The 25,157-nt window shown below is 43.9% G+C and overlaps 2 protein-coding genes across 5 annotated transcripts; one reads left to right on the plus strand and one right to left on the minus strand.

Moving 5' to 3' along the window:
• Positions 1-526: 526 nt before the first annotated feature.
• On the plus strand, positions 527-16,620 carry LOC136677451 (serine/threonine-protein kinase Chk2-like). Of its 3 annotated transcripts, none has more exons than XM_066654980.1 (15): positions 527-623; positions 4,172-4,441; positions 5,253-5,377; positions 6,086-6,218; positions 8,547-8,637; positions 10,060-10,156; positions 10,491-10,544; positions 10,636-10,700; positions 11,654-11,753; positions 12,108-12,194; positions 12,938-13,101; positions 13,611-13,726; positions 14,500-14,585; positions 14,830-14,958; positions 15,746-16,620. In XM_066654980.1, the coding sequence occupies exons 1-15, from the start codon at positions 569-571 to the stop codon at positions 15,821-15,823; spliced, it is 1,650 nt and encodes a 549-aa protein (XP_066511077.1). In that variant the 5' UTR covers positions 527-568; the 3' UTR covers positions 15,824-16,620. The 3 variants fall into 3 exon arrangements, with proteins under 3 accessions (XP_066511077.1, XP_066511079.1, XP_066511078.1); XM_066654981.1 differs by lacking the exon at positions 527-623 and adding an exon at positions 1,189-1,267; XM_066654982.1 differs by lacking the exon at positions 14,830-14,958.
• A 535-nt stretch (positions 16,621-17,155) lies between these two features.
• Positions 17,156-23,097, minus strand: LOC136677452 (glutathione S-transferase theta-1-like). 2 transcript variants are annotated; one of them, XM_066654984.1, is made up of 5 exons: positions 22,936-23,097; positions 22,219-22,306; positions 21,482-21,632; positions 18,626-18,802; positions 17,156-17,756 (listed from the first exon to the last, which is right to left on the minus strand). In XM_066654984.1, exons 1-5 carry the CDS (start codon positions 23,054-23,056, stop codon positions 17,694-17,696), a joined length of 600 nt encoding a protein of 199 aa, XP_066511081.1. In that variant the 5' UTR covers positions 23,057-23,097; the 3' UTR covers positions 17,156-17,693. The 2 variants fall into 2 exon arrangements, with proteins under 2 accessions (XP_066511081.1, XP_066511080.1); XM_066654983.1 differs by having other exon boundaries at positions 17,156-18,188.
• Between the last annotated feature and the right edge of the window lie 2,060 nt (positions 23,098-25,157).

The following is a 25,157-nucleotide window of genomic DNA, read 5'->3' on the forward strand; positions in this document are numbered from 1 at the left end:
CACCACCACGTCAGTGTCACTGCAGCGCTGAGAATGATCCACCACCACATCACACCTGCTCTGTGGGGGTCCTGAGCGCTGAGGAACAGGGGGGAAGCGGGGGTAACAAAGTATGCAGAGCAACAGATGGACTATAGTCTATAACTGTGGAACTACAGAGTGACTGTGTGGTCAGTGGAGCGGAGAGAGTGGACAGTGGTTATAATATTGTGGTTTATCGGTGTGTACTCAGTGAACGATCACTGGATTAGGAACACCTACCTGTTCATTTTATCAGCTCCTCTGACCACACCGGAGCTCTTTGTAGTTACACAAGGTTACAATTGTATGAATAAATTGTAAAGTTACACAATTACAGATGTGTTTTTAATAAAATTGATATGTTCGGTAAAATGACTGAAAATCGTATCTTTGCTGTTTTGTCGTTATATAAAGCTTTAAAATGAATAAATCACAAAGCCTTTATTGAAGGACGCATTTAAACTACATATCCCAGGATGCCGCGCTCTACGGAGCCATGCTCTGATTGGCTGAGGCGCGGTGGGAGGAGCCAGGCCGCTTTTATCCCATGTGTTTGCTTCGCGGTGGAGTTCAGATACAATACCAGGAATCCTCCAAAAACGGTACGAAACTCGATTATTTACAAATAAACACGTCAGCGTCGACTTAATTCCTCGTTTAATGAAGTTTAGACGCTTGTGTTATATTCTAACCACTTTTAATCGGCTCAGGTTCTGCTTCAGCTCGGGGTTTATAACTTTATCACTGATTAAACAGCAGATGAGATGAGGTTTTGCATTTAAAACATTATATTTAGCGTATAAACATTTTCTTTGAGGAATATATTCTCGTTCTAGCGCTTTATGCGGATGTACGTGGCTGTTGTCGCGTGGTGTTTTCGTTCTGGTTTGTCCAGTATGTTCTGAATGAGTTTAGAAGCCGTTGTAGCCGCAGAATCCGGTTTAAAACAGTCCGGTTTATTAGCATTAACCTTAACCTCGCTTCTTTTGATTTTGTTTGGTCCTGAGGAAGCGGAACCCAGGTGGGCGGGGTCTTGTGTTTCAAACAAGTGCCGCCCGCTTTCTCCAGCCAATCAGATCACTGGACGTGCGTGACGTCATTCGTCTGTGTCTTGTTTTTTATCGTGTAGTTTCTAATGGCACACAGAGAGGGTTAAGGGAGTATTCTAATGCAGGGCTGTGATTAGAAATGTGTTAATTTTAATCATACAATGAACCCTTGACTTTGAAGCCTCTTTAAAGCTACAGTAGGTCATTTTTTTCTTCTTATTATGTGAAGTACTAATTACTTTTTACAATAGATTTAATGAACCGAAGGCTCTGATTGGTGGGTAGCTGCAGAAGTGTAAACACCGTCTCGTCGTTTCATCAGGACACATCACTGTGGACACACCTCTACCTGCCTGTCTTTACCTCATTAACCGGCCCGTGCACCAGGGTCGGGCGATGTAACGATAACATCGTAAACCGCGGTATATTTAAAAACGTGGACTCAAAATGAGGGCGGTGTTTATGACGTGTGTGTGGTGTGTCTTTGAAAGTCGGTTAAAATGTTTGTGCATTTAAGAGAGTCACAGGGAGGGGGCGCTGTGGGGGCTAATTGACTGCTGATGTCACGGTCTGGAAATGGTGGAGAAAAACCCAAGCCCAGTAGCCCACCGCAGCTGTACGTTTAGAGCTGAGTTTGGGCTAAAAGAGAGAGGAAGAAAGCGGTAACAGACAAAATTCTCGGAAAATCCTTGACTCTGTGCTCACAGGTTTATGGCTTTATCCTCTAAAGGTGTGTGTTTTGAGCAGTGATGGAGCAATGTGGGTGTGTTGATGGCCAATGGTCGATGCCGATCTTTAGACAGCAGTAGTGGCCGATGGTCGATGCCGATCTTTAGACAGCAGTAGTGGCCGATGTGTAAAGCCGATGTTCCCATTCCTCAGGCAGTGAATAAACTAGAGGCATTTTCATGAGTTATTTTTTACAAAAAACCCTTCAAATCTGTAAAAGAAACCTGTAAAAGAGTCCTGAAATATATATGAAGTGGTGAAAAGCTTATGAAAACCACAAGAAAATGTAGGCGTTGGTCTTATTTTTGAAAAAAAAAATGCTATTGACTATAAACTGAAGAGTTGATGAGTCCCATTAGTTTTTTCTTTTTAAACTTGTATCTCCAGGGGTCTACTTTCATCAGGTAAATTGTGGAGTTGATACCTCCTACTGATCTGAAGTTATTGAAGCTGGAGCAGACAGTGGACAGTAGCTTCTCCAAGTGTCTCTTTAGACCCCGATCTCTCCATAAGGAAAATGATGACTTTACTGCAGTAACACAGTGGTCTAGACCTAATGTCAACATCGTAGTGTTTTTCTTTACTTTCTGTGAGAAACTCGTCTCCTGTCCCTCACCAAGTGGCCACTGACCCCTCACCAAACAGTAAAAAAGTTATGGTGTGTTTTATTCTGATGTTTACACTTGTTTCTCACTGAGTACAGTGTTCCTTTAAATGACTGATGTGTTAAAGGCGAGAGCTGTACTCTGATTGGCTGTAGAGCGAGGCACCCTCCCCCACCCCCTGCTGCATTTAAATGTCCTCAGTGGGGGAAATGTAAATAGTAAAAGACATCTAAGCTTTGAAACATGTTTATTGACTTGATTATTGTTTGTGGAGCCTGTGGCTGTTAAACAGAACCGTCTGAGTCTCTCTCGCGGGGTCCGGGTCTGGGTCTGTTAGGCGCTGAAAACATATGCGGTCTGCTGCGTGTTTGTCCCGCCTCCTTGGGTGCGCGTCACCATAACTCTGCCCCTGATTGGTCTACAGATTTGATTGACATGTCGTTGGAAAGCTGAGCGGCAGTAGGTAGAACACAGTGCTCCACGAGGATCATGTTTTAATTATTTTTTTGAAAATGTGTACTGTTTTTCGGGCGGTACTCTTGACTCAAACACGAGGATCACTCACGAACGGTTTGACTGAAGTTTGTCTCAGATTTAGTCTCGTTTTGAAGGGGACTCTCTAAGGAAAGCGCTGCTGTGTTAACTCTGTGTGTGAGGCGCTTGTGGACTCTTCAGGCTTCGAGACGCAGTCGTTTTATCATCGATGAGGAAGAAGCTGAAGTTTGGATTATCTTTTTCAGCTTTAATTCCTCAGTCCTCTTTAAGCTTTAGTTCGGTAGATTGACTGTCGACTGTGGAGCTGTTGGACTTGAGAAACACTGAGGGATAAAACAATGAGTGAATTTTTATAGGCGCCGCCGACCAATGAGTGAAATAAGAGGTTGAATAACGCTGGGTTTCTAGGTTACAGCCGTCCACTCAGTCGTTTATGACATCAGTCATAATAAATAATGAGAGCTGAAGAAGAGAAAGTAGTTCATACGGTTTTCTCCGATGAGAGACGGTTCAGCTACAGGTTGGAGGCTTGTGCTCAATGATGTCTGTCTGTAAGATGGTAAAATGGACACTAGGGGCGCTGTAACAGTCAGAGTGATGGAGCTGCCCACAGTGTTGTCTGTGCACTGTGTAAATATCGGTCGATGTAAACAATTATGTAACAATTATGTAAAAAATGGCAAAAAGATTTATCGGTCGATCACTAGTATTGAGGCTCAATTTGCTGAAAGGTCTGCTGTGGTGTGTTAAACCACAAGTGCTTCTTAGCACTGACAGTGATTCTAAACAGTGTTCACGTCTTATTTCGCTTATTTTTGAATGGTTCTGTTCTCCAGCACCAGTCACTGAAATTTGCTCTCTCTCAGAAACACGTGTCGGAGTGCACTGTTGGGCTGTGTTTAGATAAATTCACTCGACTTTGTGCTCACAGACACCGCAGCCCCACAGAGCACCCCTCCCCCTCCTCACGGTAACACTCTGTACCACGATAATATTTTCAAACGATATCAAGGTACGAAAAATGTAGCTCCCGCTGTTCCCTACTGTGCACTGCAGTCTGCACTGGGGCTCATTTATTTATTGTAAAATATCCACAAAAACAGTGACAACAGTCAAGTCCCTGGATCTGACACATTCTGAGAGAAGCGACTCATCTCCAGAGTGAGAGACCCCACCTGGCGCTTCTAGGATTAAAATAGGTTTAGTAAGAAATCACACCCAGGCCACGGGGTCTCCGAATCAGACTCAGATTTCTGTTTGTTGTGTTCCCAGAAATAACTGCCAGGTGCAGCACCATGTCTGACGAGCCTGGACCCAGCGGACAGTCCCAGTCTCACTCTCAGTCTCAAACACAGTCCCAGCCCGGGTCCAGCTCGTCCTCGGCTCCCTCGGCCAGTCAGTCGTCCTCGGGCTCCGGGACGCTCAGCTCAGTCGACACCATCCCCGTCGCGGATCTTTCTTCTATCCCTGAGGAACCCGAGGAGCTGGAGGTGAAATACTGGGGCCGCATGGTGCCCCTCATCAAGGGCTTCCGACTCCACAGTAAGAGCTACGCACAGAACGTCAGACTCAAGCCATGACATGATACAGAGTGTTGATCCCAGATCAATAATAATACTTAGATAATAGATATAAGAGATACATACAGTGGTTAAAATGTTCCAGACCTGTCAGTGCCCTGCTTGTTTATTCACACACTGTCCACTCTCTCAGCTCCACTGACCACACAAGAGCACTCTGTAGTTCCACAGTTACAGACAGTGGTCCACCTGTTGCTCTGCATACTTTATTAGCCCCTTTCCCCCCTGTTCCTCAGTGCTCAGGACCCCCACAGAGCAGGTGTGATGTGGTGGTGGATCATTCTCAGCGCTGCAGTGACACTGACGTGGTGGTGGTGTGTTAGTGTGTGTTGTGCTGGTGTAGATGGATCAGGCACAGCAGTGCTGCTGGAGTTTTTAAACCCTCTGGACTGAGAACAGTCCACCAAGCCAGCAGGGGGCATCGTCCTGTGTCACTGATGAAGGACTAGAGGACGAGCGACACACACTGTGCAGCGACAGATGAGCTACTGTCTCTGACTCTACATCTACAAGGTGGACCAACGAGGGAGGAGTGTCTCATAGAGTGGACAGAGAGTGGACACAGGGTTTAAAAACTCACTGCTGTGTCTGAACCACTCTACACCAGCACAACACACACTAACACCACCACCACGTCAGTGTCACTGCAGCACTGAGAATGATCCACCACCACGTCACTCAAATGTCTTATTAAAGAAGAAGAGCTTTACTCGTTGATGTTATTTAGGAGTTTATTGAGAATTTTAATAATGTTTTTAACCTTGTTTCCTCAGACTTTGTAGAGAGTCAGTACGTGTTTGGGAGAGACAGCAGGTGTGACTACCCCTTCAACGATACACTAGTGATGGTGTCGCCGAGATATAAAACATACAGTAAACGGCACTTTAAGGTGTTCAGGGTGAGTACCTTGGTTTGCTTTATTTGAGTCAGAGAGTCTTTGCTGCAGATGGTGGTGTGTTGTTGGATGAGTGTGTTTCTGAACAGCGTCACTGTCACACACAACAATGTTATGACATGGACATGTCTCATATATTAACCGTTTAGAGTAGGGGTGGGCGATGGGGTCCTAAAATAACATCATGATATTTCATGGTATTTTGGCAGTAATGATACTTTTGGTGATAATTAAAATAAACAGATTTAATACTAATTGTTAAAGGTATTTATTTATTAAAAGGTTTTACAAGTGGAAGGTTTTACATTTCACACACAGTTAATTTGCATAATGTAAAGCTGAATCTGCAACAGCTGCCTGTGTTTATAGAATCATTGATGTGGCAGCTGAGTTTTAGAGGAAATACTTTATATTGTGCTCCTAAAGTAGTGAGTTAGTCTTTTGTAGGGTTTTATGCCGAAGTGAGGAACTTCTCATAATCACTGGGTATTTTCAGTTCTCTCTCTCTCTCTCCCTGTCTGTCTCTCCCTGTCTGTCTCTCCCTGTCTGTCTCTCCCTGTCTGTCTCTCTCTGTCTGTCTCTCTCTGTCTCTCTCTCTCTGTTTCTCTCTCTGTTTCTCTCTCTGTTTCTCTCTCTGTCTCTCTCTCTGTCTCTGTCTCTGTCTCTCTCTCTCTCTCTCTCTCTCTCTCTCTCTCTCTCTCTGTGTAACAGGAAGGTAACCTGGTGTTTCTGGAGGACCTGAGTGGGAACGGGACGTGGGTGGATGATGTGGAAGTGGGAAGAGGAAAGAAAATCCCTCTCAACAACACCTCTGTGGTTTCTCTCGCAGACCCAAAACACAACGGTACCTCATACCGTCTCCCACTACTTCAACCCCCCCCCACCCCCTCCCCACGGTCCACAACCTCACCCCCCACCCCCCCAATGTCCATATTCCCCCCCCCCCCCCCCCATGGTCCATGACTTCAACTTTATATCACAGACAGTTAGGAGCGGGGGAACACTGTGGAAAACTGGAACTTCCCTAATTTTGCTGCTAATTTTGGTGTTGCGCATTTCTGAGACTGGATTGTTATGACAGGTGTATTTTTTCAGACAGATGTTCTCCTTCAGCCGGAGGGAGAGGCAGATACCCCACGGCTCCTAAAAGAATAAGAGTCAGTGACAGAGGAGGTTAAGAAAGATGATCAACTCAGAAACACTTTTAAAACTTTAAAACAAAACCTGCTACAAGACCACAACCATCATCCCCCTCCTCAAGAACCCCCCCCCCCCCTCACACACCTGCCTGAATGACTACAGGCCAGTGGCACTCACTCCGATCATTATTAAGTGCTTTGAGAGAGTGGTGCTGACCCACATCCAGCGCAGTATACTGGTTACCCTGGACCCCCTGCAGTACGCCTACCGTGCCAACAGATCCACCTCGGATTACATCGCTGCTGCCCTCCACTATTCTCTCGCTCACCTGGAAAATAAAGACTCCTATATCAGGATGCTCTTTGTGGACTATAGTTCCGCCTTTAACACGGTCATCCCTCACAAACTGTCCACACTCGGCCTGCACCCCACCCTCTGCCACTGGCTTTTAGACTTCCTGACTGGCAGGCCCCAGTCCGTCAGGGTTGGCAACAGGACTTCAGCCAGTATCACCACCTACACTGGGGTTCCACAGGGATGTGTCCTCAGCCCCATCCTCTACACCCTGTTCACCCATGACTGTGTCGCCTATCACAAGGACAACATCATTCTCAAGTTCGCAGATGACACTGCAGTGATAGGACGCATCATTGATGGAGATGAAGAGGCCTACAGGAGGTAGGTGACCGGGCTGGTAGCATGGTGTGAGGACAACAACCTCACCCTCAACACAGACAATACGAAGGAGCTGATAGTGGATGTGAGGAAAAAGAAAAGACCTCATCAGCCACTGTTCATTCGGGAGCTTGAAGTAGAGAGGGTGAGCAGCTTTAAATACCTGGGCGTCCACATCAGTGAGGACTTCACATGGACATTGGACCCCATGCAGCTGGTCAAAAAGGCTCAGCAGTGGTTGTATTTCCTGAGGAGGCTGAGAAAATTTGGGATGTCATCCAGAATCCTCAGAAGTTTTTATAGCTGTGTTATCGAGAGCCTCATGACCAGCGGTGTCACCGTGTGGTACGGCAGCACGACTGTGATGGACCAAAAACGCTTGCAGAGAGTGGTGAAGACTGCTGAGATCACCAGGACTCCACTACCCTCTGCAAAGCAACTACCACCAGAGAGTCCGCAGGATCCACCATCCACCCCCAGCGTGGACTGTTAACACTTCTGCCCTCAGGCCGGAGGTACAGAAGAGTCAAACGCAAGACCACTAGGTTAAAGAACTCTTTCTTCCCCACTGCCATCAGACTCCTGAACCTACCTCAGAAATAACCCTGCACTTCACTGTTTACACGCCTCTGTTATTTACTGTCACACAAACGATTGTTTCTACTTATTGCTGTTTGTGATTGTAGCACTCGTTCACTTTACCATTCACCTATGAATATAATCTCAGTGAACTTTGCACTTTATTAGTGATCTAGTTATTTGTTGTATTTTCTCTTCCATTCTTGGTGAGGAGCAAAAGAAAGAATTTCATTGAACATGGAACCTGTTCCTTACTGTGCAAATGACAACAAACTCTTTGAACTTGAACTTGTAATTCTCCTGGATGTGGGGAAAACAATAAAGTGGACTCAGCACCTTAAATTACATAAACTTTACCCTGAATCTGATCAAACTGGTCTCAAACAGAAAGAAGTCAGATGCTGTAACCAGTTATTAACCATTTGACATTTCTATTTAAAAATCAAAATGTGCAGGCATTATTACGAACAACTGTGTACACTCTTGACCTTTAGGTGAATATTCAAACACAGTTTTTACTTTACATTCAAATTTTTATGATTATTGTGATTTATCAGTATTTTAAGATCACACCGTTTGACCTGTGACCTGTGATGCCTGAGAATGGCCTAAAAACACTTAATTATGTTACAAATGAACAAATGCACGTCACGGAAAACACCTGAGCGACTTGATCCACAAACGCAGATTCAACACTTTACAAATACATTTTAAATTCTAGACTTCGACTTTATAAATATATGCGACGTAAACTTACAATGCAATGTTTTCCCACCAGTTTTTATGTTCGTGGATAAGATCGAGGACATTCAGATGAATTTTCCAGAGGACCTCAGAGCAAAGTACCACATCACACGCAAGATCGGCTCGTAAGTGTGTACCCTGTTTAACTGATTATTTTACGTAAGAGTTTTGGTTCTGAATCTTCAGTGAGAGTGATTTCAGGTCTCTCTGGGTCGAATGGCACTCCCCTCCCTCCCTCCTCCCATCACAAGCACAGTACAAGTCCAGTGTACCTCTCCCTTGTGCTCACATGCATCGAGGCATGGACCCCACACGAAAACTAATACAAACATTTTTCGTACAGTAGTTCACTGTAGAGGGAGCGAGGAGATGTGTGTGTACAGTGTAGTTTATGACTGATGTAGTTCACTGTAGAGGGAGAGAGGAGCTGTGTGTGTACAGTGTAGTTTGTGACTGATGTAGTTCACTGTAGAGGGAGCGAGGAGCTGTGTGTGTACAGTGTAGTTTATGACTGATGTAGTTCACTGTAGAGGGAGCGAGGAGATGTGTGTACAGTGTAGTTTGTGATTGATGTAGTTCACTGTAGAGGGAGAGAGGAGCTGTGTGTGTACAGTGTAGTTTGTGACTGATGTAGTTCACTGTAGAGGGAGAGAGGAGCTGTGTGTGTACAGTGTAGTTTGTGACTGATGTAGTTCACTGTAGAGGGAGAGAGGAGCTGTGTGAGTACAGTGTAGTTTATGACTGATGTAGTTCACTGTAGAGGGAGCGAGGAGATGTGTGTGTACAGTGTAGTTTGTGACTGATGTAGTTCACTGTAGAGGGAGAGAGGAGCTGTGTGTGTACAGTGTAGTTTGTGACTGATGTAGTTCACTGTAGAGGGAGAGAGGAGCTGTGTGTGTACAGTGTAGTTTATGAATGATGTAGTTCACTGTAGAGGGAGAGAGGAGCTGTGTGTGTACAGTGTAGTTTGTGACTGATGTAGTTCACTGTAGAGGGAGCGAGGAGCTGTGTGTGTACAGTGTAGTTTGTGACTGATGTAGTTCACTGTAGAGGGAGAGAGGAGCTGTGTGTGTACAGTGTAGTTAATGACTGATGTAGTTCACTGTAGAGGGAGTGAGGAGCTGTGTGTGTACAGTGTAGTTTATGACTGATGTAGTTCACTGTAGAGGGAGAGAGGAGCTGTGTGTGTACAGTGTAGTTTGTGACTGATGTAGTTCACTGTAGAGGGAGAGAGGAGCTGTGTGTGTATAGTGTAGTTTGAGACTGATGTAGTTCATTGGGTACGTGTGGACGGGGCCTGAAGACGTCCTGTGGTCTTGTTTCTCCAGCAGCAGACTTCGAAATGTGGGACGGCACCTAGAGCTCTTGGTTCTGGGTTATGGTTCTCGTACAGTGTTTGCAGTGTGGCTCGGAGCATCCTGCTGGTGTTAGAGCACAGAACTGAAGGGTGGGATTTGTCTGCAGTGTTTAGGGAGATGGTGCGTGTCAAAGTAATATCTGCATGAACACCACAGGGTTGTCATGGGGTTTTATGTATGTGTTTCTAGGGGAGTGTGTGGGGAAGTGAGATTGGCCATCGAGCGAGGGACGTTCAAAAAAGCGGCATTGAAAACAATAAACAAGAACGACTTTCCTTCGATTGGGGTATGTCCATGTTTTTCTTTTCAGCGGTCCCAGCTAAATCTGTATCGTAGCTTTTTCTCTCTCTCTCTCTGTGTGTGTGCGCGCGTGTGTGTGTGAGACTGCATCATCTGAACACAGCAGCTGTCCTTCACCCTGGGTGTAAATCTCATCATGAATCGACCAATAGAAACGCTCCAAAATGACTCTGAATAAACTATTTTTACATTGACTTCTCTTGTAAACTTTTAATTGAACGGAGATGATATGTTTATTACTATCAACCTATTAAGGCTTTAATGGCTGGTTTGTTTAGAAGCGTTTAATGCTGTACACTGTTGGTGTTTTCTTTCTGCAGACGGCCACAAGAAACGCAGAGAGAGAGATTGAGATTCTGAAGAAAATCGATCACGTAATTATTTTTCTTTACAATAAAAATGACTGAAAAAATGAAAGTCTGAGCCTTAAAGGAATAATTCATTGATGCATTATATTTTTTACAGCCGTGTTTGATCAGAACAGAGGACTTTTACCAGACTCCGGACTCGTACTACATCGTCCTGGAATAGTGAGTACTGCTAACAACCCAGCGGCTGAAGACATTACAGCAACAACACAGTGCTCTTACCCTCTCATACACCCTTACACCCCCCCCCTCTGTCTCTCCTCCCGGCTCTCTCTGTCTCTCTCTCCTCTCTCTCTCTCTCTCTCACTCTCTGCCCTTCTCCCTCTTTCCCTCCTTATCTCCTCCCTTCTCTCACGTCCACTTTTTTCTCTTCATCTCACATGTTCTCATCCATATCTCCCCCCACTCACTGTCCCCCTCTCCATCTCTCTCTCTCTCTTATTCTCCCCTGCTCTCTCTGTCTCCCCCCTCACACTCTCTCTCTCTCTCTGCCCCCCCCCCTCTCTCTCCTCTCTCTCTCCTCTTTCTCACTCTCTGCCCTTCTCCCTCTTTCCCTCCTTATCTCCTCCCTTCTCTCACGTCCACTTTTCTCTTCATCTCACATGTTCTCATCCATATCTCCCCCCACTCACTGTCCCCCTCTCCATCTCTCTCTCACTCTCTCTCTCCCCCCTCTATCTCTTTCTCTCTCTCTTATTCTCCCCTGCTCACTCTCTGTCCCCCTCTCACTCTGTCCCCCTCTCTCTCTTATTCTCCCCTGCTCTCTTTGTCCCCCCCCTCTCTCTCTTACTCTCCCCTGCTCTCTTTGTCCCCCCCTCTCTCTCTCTTACTCTCCCCTGCTCTCTGTCTCCCCCCTCACACACTCTCTCTGCCCCCCCCCGTCTCTCTCTCTCTCACTCTCTGCCCTTCTCCCTCTTTCCCTCCTTATCTCCTCACTTCTCTCACGTCCACTTTTTTCTCTTCATCTCACATGTTCTCATCCATATCTCCCCCCACTCACTGTCCCCCTCTCCATCTCTCTCTCTCTCTCCCCCTTCTCTCTCTCTCTCTTACTCTCTCTCTGTCTCCCCCCTCACACACTCTCTCTCTCTGCCCCCCCCCTCTCTCTCTCTCAGTATTGAAGGAGGGGAGTTGTACAGTCGGATTAAAGCTGTGAAGCAGTTGAAGGAGGACATTGCGAAGCTGTATTTCTATCAGATGCTGAAGGCTGTGGAAGTGAGTTAGAGATTTGTTTATTATTTAGTTTTCAGTTGAATTAAAGGTGGAGGTGAGCTTCTATTCTCTAAAGATGAATGATGCATGTATTTATTACTGAAGTCTACACATTAACGATGTTTTTTAAAATGGCAGTCATTTTTCACCAAAAACTTTAGTGTATTTAAAAGTGATTATTCATTTTTCCTAGAGACTCACGGTGCTCAGTCATCCACACACACACACACACGCTGGCAGTTACATGAGCACGAGTAACAGTAGAGAAGCTGTAATTGATTTGGTTTATTCACTGATTCCCTCTGATTTACTGTGTGTTCATTGTGTGATTAAAAGTGTGTCTGTTATTTCCTTCAGTACCTGCACGAAAACGGGATCATCCACCGGGATCTAAAACCGGAGAACGTTCTCCTGACTTCACACGAGGACGAGTGCCTCATTAAGGTGAGGGTTCCTTTCGATTTGCTCTCAGTAAGAAACAGTGTAATAAATGTTAAAGACCCCTGTGTGCAACAGATTTAGGCACCTATATTTAATATTATTATTATTATCATTATTATTAAATTATGCTTCTATATAATTATGTATAATTACAATTAATACAAAAGCATACTGTGAAAGTGAAAAGGAGTTTCTGGATCAGTTTTATGTCGTTGATGTCGGGATGAAGCTGTTTAAATGTGGATCATGAAAATCTCAAACTCGTCTTTTCCTCCTTCTGTTTGGAGACGTGTTTGTGAGAGACCTGGGAAATTTGCACTTGGAGTGAAACAAAACCATCGGTTTATGTTTAATATTCGTTAAAGTCTTAAAGGAATGTGCTGTGTATGAAAGAGATGGACCTTACCTTTTGGTCGGAGGCTGAAGCACTGCCCTTTAGCGTGTGAATCAGTTTAGGAGCGTGATCGGTTCAGGATGATGTCAAATCAGGTCACACCGTATAAACAGTGGGGACAGTTTCATCACTAAATCAGATTCGGGCCACACACACTTCTCAGGACAGGGTTCGGTTTTGGGAAAATGACCTGAATTTTCTACATGCTTTTATTCCAAAAAGTAAAAGAAGTTTCCCTTGTGTTTACTAAGGTTAGACTTGGGGCTAGTGCTAATAAGCTACATTTATCATCGTCTGTGGAATGTCCTCACATCTTTAGTGTGTGTGTGTGTTGTCTCTGTAAATGCTCCAGATCACAGATTTTAACCAGTCGAAGATTCTGGAGGAGTCGTCCCTAATGAAGACCCTGTGTGGAACCCCCACTTATTTGGCTCCTGAGGTTTTTACAGCTGCGTCCACTGAAGGATACACTCGGGCTGTGGACTGCTGGAGTCTGGGAGTCCTGCTCTTCGTCTGGTGAGTCTTTTGTTTCGAGTTTGTAAAGGACCAGTGCGGTTCTGAAACATAAATCGGTGGCATCACATTTGATCTGTTGTCACACCATTTCCAAGCATCACAGCTGAGTGTGCAGAGCGAGACTTCATCGGCCCGAGGGGTCTTAAAGGCTGTCAGAGTGAGGTTTAATCACCCCGGGGTGGTTTGAGGGGCTAACAGTGAGGTTTAATCACCCCGGGGTGGTTCCAGGGGCTGACAGAGTGAGGTTTAATACCCCGGGGTGGTTCAAGGGGCTAACAGAGAGGTTTAATCACCCCAGGGTGGGTCGAGGGGCTGACAGAGTGAGGTTTGATCACCCCGGGTGGGTCGAGGGGCTAACAGAGTGAGGTTTAATACCCCGGGGGGGCTAGTGGAACAGGCAGAGTGAGGTTTATTTTATTTAATAGTTGTGCCGTAATAGTTAAAGGAGCAGATCATTTTCAGATACCACTCTCTCTCTCTCTCTCTCTCTCTCTCTCTCTCTCTGACAGTCTGGGAGGGTATCCCCCATTTAACACCCAGAGCAGCACCCTTTCGGTCAGAGAGCAGATCCTGGGCGGACAGTACGTGTTCATAAAGTCTCAGTGGAAAGGTGTCTCCAGTGACGGTACTGTTCACACTCCACACACTGAACATAATCATACAGAACCGAATCACACTGGAATAATCAGCTGAATTAGTTCATGACGCACTGAATGGTTTAATAAAGAAACAATGTGAATCCTGAGATCAGAACAACACTGGTTTATTGGAGATGCTTTTTTAGTTTAAAATAAATTATTAAAAAGGAACATCAGTGTAAAATCCCTTACTTGGTGCATGTTTACATTACAGTGTGAATCTGGAGTCCACCAACCCACACACTGTGAAACAAGACCCCAGTCAGTTTACTGTGTGCTGCCTGTGTCAGAAACACAGGATAAAACGAGTCGCTCTGATTCTGAGTAAAACGGAGAAGAAAGAGAACAGAGTGAAAACGGCTAAAAACCAGAGCTTCTGCTCCTCGCTCCTCACTGCTGTGCGCTCGGGGTCGGGGTGAACAGAGAGTGGCTCATTAACATTTAAAGGAACAGGTCATGAAAGCGGGCGTTCTGAACAGGGCTGTTTACACAGGGGGAGAACACTGCTGTGGGGCTCGTGCTGTGCCGCCTGTTGTGAGTCAACCATTAGGTTTTAAAGTATTAATACATTTACAAACTCTAACATTCGAGATCCCCGTCTGTAACTCGTCTAAACCCCACTGTTACGTACTTCTTTTGGACACAGTGTTTTCTCCAAGAACAGAACAAACCCATCACTGGCTCCTGCAGCGCTTCTCCTCACTCACCGTTTTCACGCTGCTTCATTTGTAAGTGATTATTTGTGTGTGTTTGTCTTCAGCTAAAGACCTGGTGAAGAAGCTGCTGGTGGTGGATCCAGTGAAGCGTCTGAGTGTTGGAGCAGCTCTGGATCACCTCTGGCTGAAAGTGAGAGCAATAATATGTTCATTATACAGTGCCTTGTCTTACAGCTGCTTTGCTAAGGTTAATTTCATAAGAAAACTACAGTGACGTATCACAGAGCCTCCGTCTCCATCACTCTGGGCTCTGCGCTACAGAAACCGCACTGTGTTTCATTTCAAATTGACTTTACTTGGATAAAAAGCAGATTTAATGAGGTTGTATCTCAGTAAAATAGGAGCTTTATGGAACAACTGCTGTTTTGCTGCAGGACGAAGAAATGAGGGCCACTGCCCACAGAATGATGTGCGCAGAAAACGTACCTGAAACTACAGAGGCCCCCGGACCCTCGGAGAGCGCAGCGGCTTCGGCCTCGGAAACCGAACCTCCGCGGACGAGAGTGAGACCGCTGGCCCGATTCATTTACAGAATATTTATTGATAATGAATATACGCATCATCACTGTCCAATTAAAAACACGTGTGTGTGTGTCCTTCACACTGTGTGTAAATCTCATGATGAACAATGGAAATGCTCCAAAATATCACATGCTACTGATCAAGTACAGCCTCCGAAACGTAGCAGATGTTAGTGCAGTAGAGAGAGAGAGAGAGAGATGCTTTAAAGGTGTACAGTGATGGACACTATTCTCAGATCATAGGAGGATCTGATGGTCGCTGCAGGACTGTGAACTGTGACCTTGTTCAGTGACGCTGAGTCTCATCTGTAATATTTATTACACTGCAGTTCGTCCAGAGAGAGGTGTTTTTGGGACATGTTCAGTTCAGATTGTGTCTGTTCTGCATTTTATTGGACTGGTTCGCTCTCTGGTTTTGAACTCTGGATAGGTGTGTGGTAGGAACTGGCCTGTGTGTGTGTGAGTTAGAGAGCAAGTTGTTGAATAAAAATTTCTGAAACGTGACTGTGGCCAAAAGCAGCTAAAAAACATAAAGCCAAGGCTGGTGCGAAAACAGTGCTGCTTTTCTCTGCACGATTCTGCCGTGTAGTAAATTATAACCTGGACGTGCAGTGGAAGCTACACACAACAGCGCCACTCTGTGGCTTTAGGCTTATTTTTTCATTTTTTGGTTGCTGTTTGTTCAGGGTTTTAATGACATTTATTAAAGATAAATCATTTTCAGAAAAATAAATGGCATGTGTGTGCACTCTCTCTCTCTTTCTCTCAGGCTTCGAAAAGAAAAGCAGAAGAACCAGCAAAAGGGGCAGATCCTAAAAGACGGCCAGGTCCAGACGCTGCAAAATAAGTCCCTTTTGTTCACGTGTAAATATGAACTTTGTAAAATATAAAAAATAAAGTTTTTTTAAATATAATTTTATTTTTTCAAAAACATTTGATTAATACGTTCACAAATGAAAACCATCGCTGATGAACTGTCTCCACTTTTGTAAATAATTATTTAAACCCTGTTTAAGGCACATTGGGCTCTGAACTCTCGGCTCTTATTTCCAAAGAGAAGAGAGTGAGCTTTAGAAAATACCCAGAAAAACAGGGCATCAGCATTCAATTAAAAGTGCTCAAGTTAATTTTCTATTACATTTATCAATATGAATTTTGGAGAAACACTGTTGGAAAACCTCTTCATTTCAGACCGTCTGTCTTCGTTGTTGAGGTTCACATTCTCTGCCACTAGAGGGCTCCACGATTAATGAACAAGTGCAGACGGCGCCGAGTGATGGTTCTGACTGTGACCAGTTTGTAATAAATGAATGAGAGTAATAACCTTAAAGGCTAAGTACCACTTAATGAAGCTCCATGAATATTACACATTATTTTAACTACTGACATATATAAGTATGAATTAAAATAAAAATTGACGGAAAAACCCGAGCTCGCTACGGAAATTCTCAAACGCAACCGTGACGTCACTGGTGGACAACAGCTGAACAACGCCGCGGTAAAACACCGTTATGACTGACTGTTATGACAGTGTCTAGTTAAATAACCAACATTATTCATGACAACAGCCTAGCAATAAGCTAAACTCAAATTTAGAGGTACCGTTATTCTTGTAAATGTGATCGAAGTTGAACTCGAATTCATCCGACGCTATAAACCTCCGTAATGCAGCTACGTAGCCGAGTATAATCTGAGCCACCGAGTTTAGCAAGTCAAGCTAACGTTAACTAACACCAACTAAAACAGGCGAAGTGAGTGTCCTTACCCTGTTTACCTCCATGTTACAGAGGCTCTTGAACACCTTTCGTTGGTGTCCTTACATGCCCATATTGTTGGAAAAGCGCCAGTGAAATGAGCTACAGATAACGGAGTGAGCGGATGGTCCTTTCCAAAGTGCCCGTTTAAAGTGGACAAATTTAGTCCATTTTCTGGATCTTTGGGCCATTTGTGCACAGATGTCCCACTGTACATTGAATGATTGCAGCCAAAAACAACACACCTTTTCGTCATTTTGCATTAAATTAAGTGCAGCTTCTAGAGTTGTTGTCCACCATCTACGTCACAGGTAAAACGCCTATTAGAGTTTCCCAACCCCGGGGGGTGGGGTGGGGGGGGTTGCAACGGTCTTTTAAACCTTATTCCTTCAATTAGTAAGAAATAACATGTTTTCTGCTGACTATCAATAAAAACAAGTTAGGAACTCAAACTCCACTGGATTTATTTGTTTGACACTTTCATAGAGCTGGTGCTTAGCCTTTAATGATGCGTTTTTATTACGAACAGAAATGTGAGGAGCTAACCCAGGTACTATGCCGATAGATTCTCATCAGCGAACCAATCAAACTGATGAGTGAGAACTCAGGGTGTGAGACCTCTTTTGGCCAAGTTGGTGAACTACAATAACAGACAGACACTGTGGTAAAACTGCCCATGTCACCTTTAAAGTTAATCTAAACTTTCAAAAGGTCATTTGATCTCAGTCATTATGAAACACAATCCTCACCTTATTATAACCTTATCACACACCAGTATTACAATTTTATTACATTTATATTAAACTCATATTACAGAACTCACTTAGCAGTTGTTAACTGGGTTTTTAGCTCGATTAACTGTAGTATTTTTACCTCACAATCACAGGTTCACAATCACGGTGATGCTGTAATTAGAATTGAAACTTGTTGTTGCTCCTCTGGGCTCAGCGCTACAAATCTGCACTATGTAACTGTTGGAGAAGGGAAGGAAAGCACTCCCCCTCTCTCCTTGATTTCAGGACAGTGCTGTAAAAGTGAAATACATTTTTCAAACACATGGGGGAGCCCAAGAGCAAAAATCCCAAATCATACCTAGAGTTACTTTAAAAACAGTTTGATCTAAACCTGGATCTTCTTTCTCCCAAACAGAATGTGTGTTTATTTTTAAACTAGGCGTGGTCGCTATGCACGTTTGGTCTGGACGCCGACGTCTTTGTAAAATGATACCAACTTTTAGGGGTTTAAGTGACCCAGGTAATCTGAGAAACCCTGCTTTTTAAGGCTGTCCCGAGGTGTTCCACTGTGTCTGGGTTAGAGTTTTGAGGCGCTCTTGTCTCTAAGCCGGAACAGGACGGCGTGAGCTTCGGTAAACGATCCTCTGAGAGCCGTCTGGACCCTGGACTTCCAGCTCTGCAGCTTTGGGTGGTTCTGCAGGACGTCCCGACCTCCAACAAGAGGCTACACACAACATTTTACTCAGTTAAACTCTGTAACGTGTTTTTAATCGTGGTGTACTCATGGCTTTCCAAATGTAGATACCCCTTCCAATCAATATCAGACACTAGAGCAGCTGCACATGAGCTGAAATTCAACACGCCTGATTACAGGTATCGTGTCGTGGGGTGAAGCAGTGGTGATGGAGCTCTGTCCAGTAAATTTGGGATGAGTTTGAGTGCCAGAACAAATCCTCCAACATCAGCTGCTGACCTCACTAAAGTTTACGTGGCCAAATGCCATCAAATCCACACCAACATGCTTCAGTATTTAATGCAGGAAGATGTTACTGCAGCGAAGGAGGAACACGCTCCTGATGAACACCTTTAATGATGAATAAGAAGGTGTTGTTGATGGATGAAGCTAGTGGAGGGCACTGATTAATGAGGGGTGTCACTCACCTGCATGATCTCGCAGACGGCGAGCAGGTCTGCGATGGAGATGTCGTCGCCGCAGAGGAAGACCTGTCTCTTTAGGAACATCTCTTCCAGCTTCACCAGAGTGTTCTCCATCTCCTCCACGGCTCTCTGCAGCTTCACAGGGTCAGCGGCTCGGCCCGACATCCGGGGCATCAACACCTGGGGGTCAACAGTTTATGTAGCTAAGGCCATAATCAGGATTTTGTTGTTTCTCAGCTTCTTTAACAGTTTTCTGGGGAAAACTTTCATTAAAACACACATTTTCTTTATGTAGGGCAGCACGGTGGCGCAGCAGGTAGTGTCGCAGTCACACAGCTCCAGGGGCCTGGAGGTTGTGGGTTCGATTCCAGCTCCGGGTGATTGTCTGTGAGGAGTTGGTGTGTTCTCCCCGTGTCCGTGTGGGTTTCCTCCGGTTTCCTCCCACAGTCCAAAAACACACGTTGCAGGTGGATTGGCGACTCGAAAGTGTCCGTAGGTGTGAGTGTGTGAGTGAATGTGTGTGTGTCTGTGTTGCCTTGTGAAGGACTGGCGTCCCCTCCAGGGTGTATTCCCGCCTTGCGCCCGATGATTTCAGGTAGGCTCTGGACCCCCCGTGACCCTAAATTGGATAAGCGGTTACAGATAATGGATGGATGGATGGATGGATGGATGTAATATGTAAGTGCAAATTGAGATATTATTTTGAGATAACTGAGTCAATATATTGAGACAGTATCTCATTCTGAGATGGTATCTGATTTTGACATACTGATTCAATATACTGAGATATCTCATATTGAGATAAGTCAATGTATTGATACTATTTTTTTAATTTGAGATACTAAGTTAGTATATTGAGATACTATATCATTAATTTGAGATACTAAGTCAATATAATGAGATACTATGTCATTAATTTGAGATCGTCCATATGTTTAGATTATATCTCATTGGTTTGAGATACAAATCTCAAATTAATGCCATAGTATCTCAATACATTGACTTAGTATCTCAAATTAACGATATAGTATCTCAATATATTGACTTAGTATCTCAAACCAATGAGGTATAATCTCAACATATGGACTATCTCAACTTAACTTGACTTAGTCCATATGTTGAGATTATATCTCATTGGTTTGAGATACTAAGTCAATATATTGAGATACTATATCGTTAATTTGAGATACTAAGTCAATATAATGAGATACTATGTCATTAATTTGAGATAGTCCATATGTTGAGATACTAAGTCAATCTATTGAGATACTATGTCATTATTTTGAGATACTAAGTCAATATATTGAGATACTATGTCATTATCTCAAAATAATGACATAGTATCTCAAACTACTGAAATAGTATCTAATTAGTTTGAGATACTATGTCTTTATTTTGAGGTACTATGTCAATATATTGATATACTCTAAATAATCTAAAAAATAATGAGATAATATCTCAATATACTGACTTAGTATCTCAAAATCATGATCAATATCTTGAAATATTGAAATAGCAACTAACATTAAAAGCGAAAAAATTGGTGCCTTTGTTTGTGTAATAATTTTATTTATGAGGCGAAAAGGGGTTTTCCGTAATTTCCACTCTCCTGAAGAGGCTTTCTGAGAGGTGTTCTGCCACTAGAACTTTGAGGTCAGTTACTGATGTTGGATTAGTTCTGAATTTCAACCACCACTCCATCTCATCCCAGAGGTATTGGTTGAAGCTCAGTCACTACAGAGAACAGTTAACACTGCTATCCGCCTTGTGCTGGGGGATTTTACCCCTCTTCACTCTGCACTGGTGACCTAGGGCTCATTTCATGCTTTTCGTCCTTTAAAAGATCAAGTTTAATATCTTTATACCCAACGATTAGTCAGCTTTAGCTCCACTCAGTGAGTCTCCCCTCAGTCTCACATGGTATCCCCTGCCTCGGGGGGTGAACACATGATTCCTCTGAATCACATAAAGGCTGCCCTACCGTTTTTTCACAAACTGACTAGTTCATCACTGATCTACTGCCCGATTTGGAGCTGACTCAAATATAAAATATGGATCCAGGGAAACTCCTCATGGGTAACCTGCTTAACCCTAACCGTGGGGACAAGATCCCATGCTGAACCGGTGCTGGATTGCACCACGGACTGATGCTCAGCCCATGAGACTGCGTGTTCAGGTTCTGCATTGTGTGAGGTGTTCCCACGCTTAAGGGCAAGGCCTCCTGGTTTGTCTGGGCTGGAGCTTCACCAGAGGATTCCCTTTTCCACTTGAGTTTCCGTGTTCTTTAGGGCACATTTTCCTGGCCACCGCCAAACCCAGACATGTCCATCGGATCACCAGACGGAGGAGTGTGATTCTTCACTCCAGAGGACAAATTCCCACTGCTGTAGATTCCAGTGTCACCATGTTTTACAGCACTGCAGTAGACGCTGTTCATTGCTCCTGGTGATGTAAGTCTTGGATGTAGCAGCTTGGCCATAGAAACCCATTCCATGAAGCCCCCTTTGCACTAATCTGAAGGCTACATGAAGTTTGGAGGTTTGTAGTGATTGACTCTGATGAAAGCTGGTGAACCCTGCGCACTATACACCTCAGCGTATACTGACTCCGCGCTGTCATTTTATGTGGCCTACCACTTTGTGGCTGAGTTGCTGTCATTCCAAATCACTTCCACTTATACACATGTGGCCATGGAAGTGAGTGGAACATCTAAATTCAATGAATTAGATGGGTGAGGGAATACGTTTGGCAATATAGTGTATGTCTTTTGATTGATCATTTGGGTATTTAGACTTCTATGATCCAAGGTCGTCAAACCTGTAAAGTTAATTTTTTGGAAACGAGAGGTATTGATCCTACCTCCATTATGAAGACCTTGGCGACATGAGGGCGAGTGTTGGAGTGGTGCCAGGCCATGTACTCGTCCACTCGAGCTCTCTGCTGAGGATGGAGTGGATACCAGTGCTCTGGGACGTTAAACACCGTTGCCAGGTATTTTAAAATTGCATCACTGGAAAACAATAACACAATTACGTTAACACTGGGACAGCAAGTAACACACACAATGAAAACCAGAAAGCAGTGAGTTGTACATACACTCTGTCACTCATTTAAATTTTATATTTATTTATTTTTTGGCCTGTAACAACTATATTGGTTTTTAGACCAGAAACACTGTCTGCAGCTGGTATCTGTGGTGTTTCAGTGTGCTGTAACTGTATGTAGGAGTAAATGCACTGACACACAAATGGACATGAGCTCCAGCTGTTTACTCTTACATAAAGTTACAGCGCAATGAAATACCAATGAACATCAGCTGCAGCTATTTAACATGAAAATACTGACTAATAAATAGCCTCCTGATATTTTGTTAAACATTTTTTATTATTACAAATATAGACTTGTTTTGTTTATGGGGACCCTGAGCCAGGAAAACAAACAAACAAACAGACACCGGGGGCAAGTGTACCACCCCCTACCCTCCTGGATGTTAGATCAACTTTTTCTGAAGGTCAACCCTGCTGTTTAGCAACAGTGCTTTATAACATTTTATAAACACATCAACATTCAATAACCCCCTTTAAACACCCACCCACCTCTCAGTCAGAATAAACCCGTTGTGCTCAATCACTGGAACTTTCTGCATGGGGTTAATGCGGGTGAATTCTTCGCTTTTCTGCTCTCCTGCACACACACAAACATCTCACTTCATTTTACTGTACTTCTAAGGTGCAGTAGGACAAAGGTGAGTTACCACAACCAAGGTTCATTTGTCCTCTTATCCTAATTTCCAATTCCACCTTAAATAGCGCAGGAGCTACAACGTAATACGCATACACAGTGCAGCTGGAATTTTATTCATATTCAATTTAACAATTCCACCTTAAAGTTATACATACGCTAGAATAAATCTGCTGCTTATTAGCATTTCCCATTCCACCTTAAATATTGCAGCAGCTATAGTTTGCCTCTCCACCTTAAATCTACACTATACTGAGTACACTATACTATATACACTATAATCTATACTGAGACGCTTATTGGCATGTCCCATTCCACATTAAATAATGTAACGGCTGCTGCATTTAAGGTGGAACATTTTAAATAAGTCAACGTCAAATTCGTGTTTCGCACTTTAACCGCTGCTGAGTTTAAGGTGGAACGAGGAATTAGAACATGAAACCAACTTCAAACTCCTTTGGATTACACGGTAACCGCTGCTGTATTTAAGGTGGAAATGGGGAATTAGGACGAAGTTTGGACAACAGGAGATTGCAGTTAGGAGTGAAATGGTTGTGGGGTGTGGAGCTCACCTCTCCTCAGAGCCACAGTGTGCACCTTGTGGGGAATTTTGTTGTGTTTGAGGAATATTAGCAGAGCTCTGCAGGGCTGGGACAACAGATCCAGATAGACCTTTACCGGCTTATTCTCCATACTGTCACAAACAAACACAGAAAACTACACACACACCACGCTGAACACGTACGCGTCAGAGCTGGAGCCGCTGCTTATAAGGGAGGGAATGACGTGCAATTAGGCCCGCCTCTCCTTTGCTGTGATTGGATAGTTCATATCAAGCTGCTTCCCCATTGGCCAGTTAAAGTTGCGACGTCTTTTATCTTTTACATGTAAACACATTCACGTAGGGACTAATTAATAATGCGCGCAAACAATAATGAGTGGGAACTACTCAATAATATATTTATTTAATTAAGTCACTCCCACGTTTTAATAAGCTGTTCCCACATCTTATTACAGGGGGCGCCTGCAGTGGGGAACTGCAGTTCTCTCTGGTTTAGTTACGTTCAGAAGCTCTGTGTATTTTAAGGTGGAACGGTGTGTTTGAGGAGGAAACACACTGTATTTTGTTCGCGGCTGAAGTGTAACTTGTCTTCTGTAAGTTTTCATTCACTGTTTTACTGGATTCCCACAGAAACTCATTTGTAACTCAAGCTTAGTTTAGTTTTATAGCACTTTGTTTATTTTTATGCAATTAGTCACCTACAGAATTTGGAGAAATACATCAATATCCTCATCTCTTTTTATGATTCTCAACATTTGAATATCTCTCTCTTTGCTGCTGTTTCTCTGAGCAGAGAGAGAGAGAGAGACAGAGAGAAAGAGAGAGAGACAGAGAGGAGAGCAAGACACAGAGAGAGAGACAGAAAGAGAGAGCGAGAGAGGTAGACAGAGAGAGAAAGAGAGACAGAGAGGCAGAGAGAGAGAGAGAGAGAGAGAGAGCGCCAAGCATACTGGACAAAGACACTTTTTTTTTATCCATTTACAGTTTCACTTTAGACCAAGGCACAAAGAAGAAACATCCTCAGAGTTGTATAAAAGTCTTCTATGATCACAGTCACGAATGTTGCCTTTAAATTGTTCCAACAGCTGTTTAAGGCATTTTTTAAATTTATTTTGAAGGGCACTGTATGACATTTGACAGATGAAATATAAGGAGTCAGAATTAAATAAATTCATTCATTCATTCATTATCCAAATGAATTAAATTTTCTCACTGTATTCTGCCGTTTATAAATGTATTTACTTCCTTATTCATGCCCCATAAACACCACTCTGCAGGTCCCTTACCCACAGTCTTGTAACAGATGACACAGACGAAGCTGAATGCGTTTTTTCTGGCCCCAGGGCTCTCCTCGGTTTCTCAGGGCTGTGAAGGGAAAGTGCAGTCTAACACTGTGATGAGTGTCATACACAGATGCAGCATGAAGTGGAGAAGTTAGAATGTATTGTGCTTAAGCTCATGACCTTAAAGTGCTTATTACATGATGTACTCAGGACATGACTCTGGAGTGAGGAGAGAAAGTGATAAACAATGTACTTCTGTAGTTAGATCATAGAAGTCTAATGTTGAAGAACATCTGGAGTGGAAAACCTGACCTAACCGTCTGCAAACATTACACTGACAAAGGGACAAATAGAACAGCAGAGATATGTAGAGCATAATGTCCCGGTTTGGGAGTCTGGGTTTGGGAAATGAGACGTGATGGTGATGGTAAAGAGAAAAGTGTTTGTGACAAATGCCCTATAAACACTGCTGTGAATGTCTTAATAAACTAGAGGTTGGAGTGAATCCTTGACTCTGATTTCTCCTCGGACCTGAGCATCATTTTGGAACTCTTCCTTCCAGGTGACACTTAGACAATAGCCACAACAATGGTGTTCCTGCTTTAGGAGGGAATCAAGCCTTCATCTTTCATGTGAAGTTCAGCAGTACAGTGCTCCTGATCCATCACTTAAGAGTGCACCCCAGGGTCAGTCCAAGCCTGATTAGATCTGGTTTGATCATGACCTGAGCAGAGACCTGGGACTGGTTTGATCCCCAGGGCCAGCAGAAAAAAGGGGTAGAAGTAAAGGAAATATAATTTCACCTCCCTCAACATCCACAGCTGAGGTGCCCTTGAGCAAGGCCGCAAACTCCCAGCCGTGCCCTGGATGCTGTGGATGCCCATTGCTCATTTTCAATCATCCTTCCATTATCTGTAACCCCTTATCCAATTTAGGGTCGCGGGGGTCC

The sequence above is a fragment of the Hoplias malabaricus genome, chromosome X2, assembly GCF_029633855.1.
Source record: "Hoplias malabaricus isolate fHopMal1 chromosome X2, fHopMal1.hap1, whole genome shotgun sequence".
Lineage (NCBI taxonomy): Eukaryota > Metazoa > Chordata > Actinopteri > Characiformes > Erythrinidae > Hoplias > Hoplias malabaricus.